This window comes from Zalophus californianus, chromosome 2 (genome assembly GCF_009762305.2).
Source record: "Zalophus californianus isolate mZalCal1 chromosome 2, mZalCal1.pri.v2, whole genome shotgun sequence".
Lineage (NCBI taxonomy): Eukaryota > Metazoa > Chordata > Mammalia > Carnivora > Otariidae > Zalophus > Zalophus californianus.
In genome coordinates this window covers 191,501,183-191,509,426 of record NC_045596.1, presented here as the reverse complement: position 1 = coordinate 191,509,426, position 8,244 = coordinate 191,501,183, and the positions used below count along the sequence as shown (strand labels likewise).

At 36.7% G+C, this 8,244-nt stretch overlaps 1 protein-coding gene across 1 annotated transcript; it reads right to left on the bottom strand.

Moving 5' to 3' along the window:
- Nucleotides 1–7,035: 7,035 nt before the first annotated feature.
- LOC118356778 (homeobox protein NANOG-like) lies at nt 7,036–7,944 on the bottom strand. Its single transcript, XM_035726433.1, has one exon. It carries the CDS (start codon nt 7,942–7,944, stop codon nt 7,036–7,038), a length of 909 nt encoding a protein of 302 aa, XP_035582326.1.
- Nucleotides 7,945–8,244: the final 300 nt, after the last annotated feature.

Sequence of the window (8,244 nt, the reverse complement as noted above, 5' to 3'; positions counted from 1 at the left end):
AGAGTAGGAAAACCTCCGACCCCTAGTTTCTAAAAGGAGTTAAAACTCTTTCTGTGAACAGTGCTAAATCGGTTTAAATATATTTTAGAATGATTCTATTTAAGAATATCCAAATAAATGGAATCCCATTATATTTTACCCCCGCTCAACTTTGGTCATTATCTTTTCTCTGTGGGTGAGTCACATATTTAGATACAAACAAAAGTAATTTATCGTGAGCCGAAAGGGAGTAATCAAGCTAGGGAATAAAAAGGTAATGTTAAAATAATAGAACCAATTTTCTTGTATATATTTATAAAAGGACATTTTCTTATGGAGTATGTGTGTCTGCATACACCATATGTCTTTTATTAGGATTTCTATATGCAACCTTGTCCCTTGTTCTACATGAGAACAGTCCTGTGCTGACCTCCATGTAATCTGAACCACTCTCTTCCTGATGATTCTGGGTTAATTTAGCCTGGTTTTCTGTTGTTTGTTTGTTTGTTTTTTGTTTTTTTTAACTGAAAGCTACCAGTAATCTAAGATGTGTTGAATGCAAGCTAAACCTGAGAGGCTGATATCAAATCTAAAGATGCAAGTTCCTAAATTTTGTTCTATTTCTGTATACCTTACTCATGCTGATCTATGAGCTCTTCTGAGATTTGAGATCTGTTTTTATTCTTAATTGTATATAGTGTTCATTCTAATATGATTTACACTACACTCAAAGGCTTTCTTTTGCAAAAACTGGCAGCACATGAACAATTTTTACTTCTTTGGAACTCTTGCCTGTCTGACACAATCAGTTCCTTTTGGGAAATTATATTTAATTAATAAATAGGACACTTTTCATCACCTTCAGTGGCATAGCTTTTAAGAGAATAAGGTGATACCTTTTGGGGTCTGGCCAAGAGAATAAGGTGATACCTTTTGGGGTCTGGCATCTCAAGAGGGGGCTTCAATTAAGCAATCAGTGAAAGAAACAGCTACTTCACCTTTTCCCAAGCTTCTGTTCCCATTTCACATTTCCTTTTGGGTTTTTTTCCTTCTTTCTTTACTACTACTTTGTTGGCTGACAGAGCTTTCTCTGGTATCAAGGTTCTTAATATTTACTTAAAGAAGGGAAAATGAATAGTTGGGTGATAATTTTCACTACAACTAAAGAAGCCTTATCTTAGAGTGATATTGGAAGTGGTTGTCCAGTACACATCTTTCTTGGGGGGAGGGAAGATCGATTTTAATTTGCTACTTTTTAGTGTCAGCACGGCTTTACTCTGCAGCTTTAAATATGCACATAAAACGCAGTGGCACTAAAAACATGGGAAGTCAAATTCTGATCATTTATTTTGTCAAAGAAGCATGATCTTAACTCGTGAGTCACTGTTAAATATAAGTATAATGTGGAGGAAAAAGGAAAATACATTGTGAGGGTTTTTTTTTGCCAATTTGTATAATTTTTCAGTTAAGCAGTCATAAATCAAGGAATATTGTATTTTTTGAGGCTCATTAAAGAGACATTATACATCAGAATTGTGAAGTCGTCAGCATAATGAAATGATGAATGCCTGTAACTATCTGTATGTAAATGATGTGAGACAGATTCGGGGTGTTACAAAGGAGAATAGCAATCTCCCTGACAGTTCCCCCTAGGTGCAGTTGCTGGATGCTGGTGACAGATGTGAAATGCAAAGCTCTTCAATGGCAAGCACTTATTAGCACTCGGTGGAAACGAGCAACATAAAATAAGACAAATAGCAGATAATATCATTTTAAACAAATTTGCTCAGTAAGGTGTGTTATCGCATTTTAAAAACCTTTATTGACAAAGGCAATGTTCTAAACTCAAGAAAACACGTTAGAAAAGAAAATGGTTATTTTGAGAAGAGTATGCAAAAAAATGTATACATATTTTGTAATCCTGGCCCCTTTCCTTGACTTCTGTAGGGGCTCTGCCGTGAAGTAACTAATATGTCAAGCTTACTCACTTCGGGTTTATTTATTCTGTCAAGGACACATACTCGTCTTCACTGTACACGCATGCTTTACATCGCGAGATTTGTAAGAGGCATGCCATTTTGTCGGTCGGCCTATCTGGTAGTTGAGTTTTCTTTTCATGTCCATAGTGGTTGAAGTCATGTCTTTTTCATTGGAGACTGAACCATCTGTTGATGACTCAGGGTCTTCTGTCCTACATTTCAGATGCTTGATTTCACTTACCAAAGAGGGGCAGGCAATAGATCTGGTAATTTTCTGGAGGTTCTCCTTGATCCTTGCATTTCACAGCACCTGATACAGGTGCCGGGTACGTGAATGAATATCCTATGAAGGAGGAAGAGAGGGAGAGGGGGAGACAAGAGGAAAGGGAGAATGAAGGGAGAAAGAGGGAATTTTTAGTCCACCACGGGCCACTGATGAAATCTGTGGCATTGGCTAAATCCGTTAAGCTCTCTCTGCGTGAATTCCCATTTTCTTTTCTTTTATTCAGTTTTATTTATTTATAGTTAATAAATGCGAGATAGTTAAAGTAGGCAACGTGATGATTTGATGTACATATACATGCATTACCCGTGTGAAAGGATGGGCAGAGGAAGCACTTTGGATTGTGTGACTGAATATGTGTAGACAGGGATATAATAAAAATATTCATGTTCTGTGTGCTTTGGGGATAGGAGTTTATTATTTTTAATAAAATGTGCCTGTGCTATAGTATTTTAGCACTTTACTTGTTCACTAACTGTGAATTTCTAGCAAGAAAAATGGTATAATTTCCCCATAACCACCAGTCAATGTGATGATACCTTTTCTTTATCCTCACATATACGTAATGGGGCTTAAAATGGCTTGACTACGGTACATTCTTTCCTTTTTTTAAAGATTTTATTTATTTATTTGACAGAGAGAGACAGCGAGAGCAGGAACACAAGCAGGGGGAGTGGGAGTGGGAGAGGGAGAAGCAGGCTTCCCGCTGAGCAGGGAGCCCGATGTGGGACTCTGTCCCAGGACCCTGGGATCATGACCTGAGCCGAAGGCAGATGCTTAACGACTGAGCCACCCAGGCACCCTACGGTACATTCTTTTAAAAAATTCCCTATTTTACCTTCTTTTTGCCTTAGGAATACAGCAAATTATAGGCATCTGAATTTTTTTATTAATAATGTTTATATTTTGTGCTGTTGTGGAAAATCCATGAGCACACAGTAGTCCAAATTTTCAATAGTCTCCATCTTAAGAAGAATAACTTTTTAATTGCAAATGGCACTTTGAATACGCTAGTGCATGTAATAAGAAGTCTTGTTTCAATTCCTTGTATATATGTTTTGGAAATTTTCTGTTAAAAAAAGATTTGAGAATGTCCAGACACAACTAAGTCCAAAATCATGCATATGATTATATGACTAAACTAAAACTAAACATTTTTTTAAAAATATACTGTATTATTTTACTTTTCCTTTGCATATTCATCTCCTACCAGACATCATGGTCATTTTACAAGTTTACTCACCAAAAGAAATACCTTACAATTTATATAATAATCTTCAACTTAGTTCATACAGAAACAGACACAATCTGAGAGCATCTGTTATATATAATAACAATTTTATAATAGGATTCACTTTTACGTATAACCAATATACTTTTGGAATTTTTGTGAAATCCTATTCTATAATTGATTGTTTTCTTTGGGAAGAAAGAACTAATTGAAAGTTGTGGCAAGGACACCATTATAGATGTTGAAAAGAGGCATGGAGAGAACAACTGTGAATATTTGATTTCAAGCTAATTCACATTTTCTTTCTCTAAAGGAAAGGAAGCCAGCGTTTTTACCATGAAAATTATTATTTTTAACAATTTATTTTATCTCTAGATTGTTTTAAAGGATCAACACTAAATTGTTGGAAAGTATCTCATTGGTCAGTCTTACTACTTTATAGCCAGTCCTTGTAAACTTACTGCCGCCAGTAGGGAATGAAATCTAGTAAATTCTGTTTGCATTTAGCTTACATTTACATTTAATGTCTAAGATTAAAAAATGATAAACGCACCCAACTGACCAAATGGATATATACATATATCACGTTTTTGTTCTTCTTAATATAAGTTCTCACTGGTTGTTAATTATAATTAAATGTATGTATTTTTCTATTATGTTTTTACAATTTTTATATTAAAAAATCACTTTTAAATCCATACTTCATCTGACTGATGACATGATTTGAATCCTTGTGTCTTTAATTCTAAATTCGTTGCTCCATCTACCCTATCATCGTGCTTCTTGATAAATGTCTGAACTTTACATCCAACAATATACATACTGCAAGTTACAGTATATGGAAGGGGACTTATTTAATGGGATGTTTTGTCACTTATGTCACATTTACTCATTTTCTCTTTTAAAGTTAGTTTAGAGACAGATGAATGCTCAAAGAGATTGACTGAGTTCAGGGTAACATTTCCACCATTCTGTTGCACAGACTAATGACTCCAGAAAAAACTTCTCAAAGCCAAAATACATCCTGTCACATAATTCCTCTTCCTTCAATTACATATCATTTGTAAACATTGCCAAGTTATCATTTACTGCCAACTGAAATAAATGACTTAAGTATTTTTTAAAATTATAAATATTCAGCTTTCTTTCAAACTGTATGCACATGCACACACATATACACACATAAATTATATGAGCGATATATGCATGTATATATATGTGTATACATTTTTATTAAACTTCAGTTTTATGAATCAGAATATAGCTATTGTGGTCAGACTAAGGGATACTGAACTAGGAAGCACCAGAAAACATTTGTAAATAGCATGAGGACTATCTGGAGAGCCAAGAGCTTTAGGAGTCATTATGAGTATGAATACCAGAAGTCGATTGCTTTGGGGCATTTGGAGTCGGAATGTTACAAATGGAATGGCCTTAGAAATTAACCAGTTTTAGGATGGCAGTAGTTGAAAAATGGCATACTGCCTTAAACTGATTGGAACTCACTGCCTGAACCACTGTGTAAGAGTAAGAACATATGAAGCATGTCATAATCAATAAGCCCTTTCTACCACAGGTGAGGAATGGAGGTTGGCAGCATCCTTGCTGAGGCTCAGAGAGTTTAAGTCATGTGCCCAAAGTTGCACAGATAGTTAACTCTGAATCCATGGCTATCAACAGGGCATCTGACTCAAAATCCACTGCCATTAGCTCTGCTCTATTGATAGAGTAGAAACATACCCAGTAGGTTTCCTCAGAGTAAACCCAGAGACATTCAGGAGACTTAATTGAGAACATGAAGGAGAGCCATGCGGGGTATGGCATCTGCTTTTCATTGATGCCCTTGTGGGTTCAACTTACTAAGACTTACTGTTTCCAAGGCATAACTGATTGTTATTCTGAAGTACTGTAACTAGGAACCACCTTTTATTAATTACATTTCCCGTATTTTATGCTTTGTCTTTTCTTAGAATATCCAAGCAGATGGTGCCTATTCTATAAACTCAATAAATAGAATTCTGTAAATTAAATGTACTAAAATATGTTCAAGGAAAATCTCTTCACATGGAACATAAAACCTGGATTAAAATACAAACATTTTCATTCCAGTGTGGAGTATTTATCTAATAAAAATTTTGACATTAAATCTAAAAATTAACTTCACAGAGACTAAAACAGTTGCAAAATTCAGACCATCCCCAATGCTGCTTTTACTCCATCCCTCCCCACCTTTTTATAAAATCGTATCTAGCTGATTACTATAACAGAGCACTTCAGCTTTGGTGAAATACACTTATTCAATTTCACTGAAGATTATAGGTTTCAAATAATAAAATTGGATTTTATTGAGGATTGAAGTGTGTAAATAGAACATTTGATTGAATTTAATAAAATGGTATCCTGCTGATGGAGGCAAGTCATTTCCTCTAGTTTTAACTTGATTACAAAGACAAGAAGTTTTATGAGCAATTTTGAATGGAAAATTTCTTTCTGTCTAGAGGAAAAAAAAACTATACTGAGACTAAGAAAAGTAAGTAGTACCATTTAATTTTTTAAATAAGATAGTTGTGAATATATGGTTACTTTGGAAATACAATAGAACTATTTTCTAATCTGGTTTTGTGGCTGTTTACTTAATCACTAGGGTTAAACAAGAAAGCTGCAGAGAGATAAGCCCAGTAGACAAGTTTGTTTCTCTCTAGCTTTGAATAGTTTTATCTTGGTGATAAAGATTCTTTATCTGATATGTGCAGTTCTATATTTATTCAAAGTATAGTGAGATCAGAGCATCATTCCTCTTATCACAGAATGAATCACCACATAGTAACTGTTATTTAAATGTTTGGTTTTCTTTAGCCATTTCTGAGATTTCTTAAAAAGAAACACAAAGCAAATTTTTTTTTGCTACTTCTGACAAAATATATATATGTATATTTCAGTATAATAAAATAAAATGTTATTTTCCCAAAATCTAGTCTTTTCTTTTTTTTTTTTTTTTTTTTTTTTTTTTTTTTTAAATGGGTATTTTATTTATTTGTACTTAAACCTATAAACCAATCAGCCAAACGGGCACTATTATCATGATACATTAAAATACAAAACATCTTTCTACAAATCCTAGAATAACGAACAAATTAACAGTGGTAGTGAAACATCACAAGGGACAGAGGAAATCAATGAAACACATGATAGCTTAACCCCTCACCGGTAGTAATTGAGGTTATTAAAAAGAAAAACCCCACAATCTCAGAAAATACAAATTATCCCTCATCCCACATCTTTGTATCTTCACTTCCTATTCTTGAGGTTAGATTCTAGAAACTAAAGAGATCCACATTAGGATTGTATCTAGTCATCTATACCCAGAAACACCTTTTCTCATGTTGTCCAGAGCAGCCAACGCTCCTGAAACCTCTTTGACTCCAATCGTACCCCGTCAGTGGACACAATAAGAACAATGGGAAACAGATTATCGAGGCCGAGATCTAGAGAGGACCCTAGAAGACAAAGCCTAGAAGTAATACAGCCACCACCCAAACTGACATCGAATAATATACTCATCGTCACACATCTTCAGGCTCTATGTTCACAGAGTAATTCGGGAACAAATCCATTATTTGCTGGGTACTAAAATACTTAGCGGATTGTTGTATTACACTATGGCTTTCCCCAGAGGTTGCTAAGATGGACTCCAAATCGCTGATGGAATTTTGCTGGAACTGGATCTGGGGCTGCAGGGATTCCTCCCCACAGTTCTGGAGCTGATTGTTCCAGGCTTGGGGGCACCAGGTCTGACTGGCCCAGGAATGGTTGCCCCAAGACTGGCCGTTCCAGGAGTGGTTGCTCCAAGACTGGCTGTTCCAGGTCTGGTTGCTCCATAGTGGAAGGTTTCCAGAAGTGTTCCTCAGGTATCCCTGGTGGTAGGAATAGAAGCCTGGGTATTCTGCGGTTGCTGTGCTGTTCATCACCTGAGTCACACTCTTGCTCTCCTTTGGCCAGTGGTTTTTCTGCCACCTCTTACATTTCATTCTCTGGTTCTGGAACCAGGTCTTTACCTGCTTATAGCTAAGGTTCAGAATGTTGGAAAGTTCTTGCATCTGCTGGAGACTGAGGTATTTCTGTCTCTGAAATCGATCATTGAGGACGTAGAGTTGGGCCTGAGAGAACACGGTCCTGATCTTCTGTTTCTTGCCCTGGGCCGTATCTTCCTTCCTCACTGTTCTCTCCTCCCCAGAAGTGGGTGGTACTTTTACCCTGGGACTGGTGGAGGAGTCGGGGCTGTCCTGAACACGCAGATCCATGGATGCAGGAAGAGGAGAGACGGTCTCCGCGTGGGGTGTCTCAGCAGATGACATTTGCAGGGACGCGTAATTTTCTTCGGCCCCATAAATCTCAGGCATTGGAGAAGAGTCCCTAGAACTGGGTGCTTCGGGGCCAGGCGGGCATTGGGGCAGAGCTGGAGCTGCACTCATGTTGGTGAGTTGAGGGTAGAGGGAAAAAAAAAAAAGAGCGAGATTGCAAGAAAGGCCCAGGCTTATGGATCTAGGTGGAAGAGCTGAGAGTAGGAAGACCTCCAGATGTTAGGAGTCTGAGAAACACAGGATGAAGTGCGTCACCACTGCAACAGTAAGAGCCAGCCAGCCCAATGGAGCCAGAGGTAAATCTAGTCTTTTCTTAATTAATGTCAATATTTTAATTACTTTATTAGCTAAGGAGCCAACTGCAAATAGTTTTTTTTTTCTTTTTTAACCATTGGATCGCAGCAGAACTCT

Excerpts from the sequence above, each read along its gene's own strand:
- LOC118356778 (XM_035726433.1), bottom strand. The coding sequence starts at position 7,944 with ATGAGTGCAGCTCCAGCTCTGCCCCAATGCCCGCCTGGCCCCGAAGCA.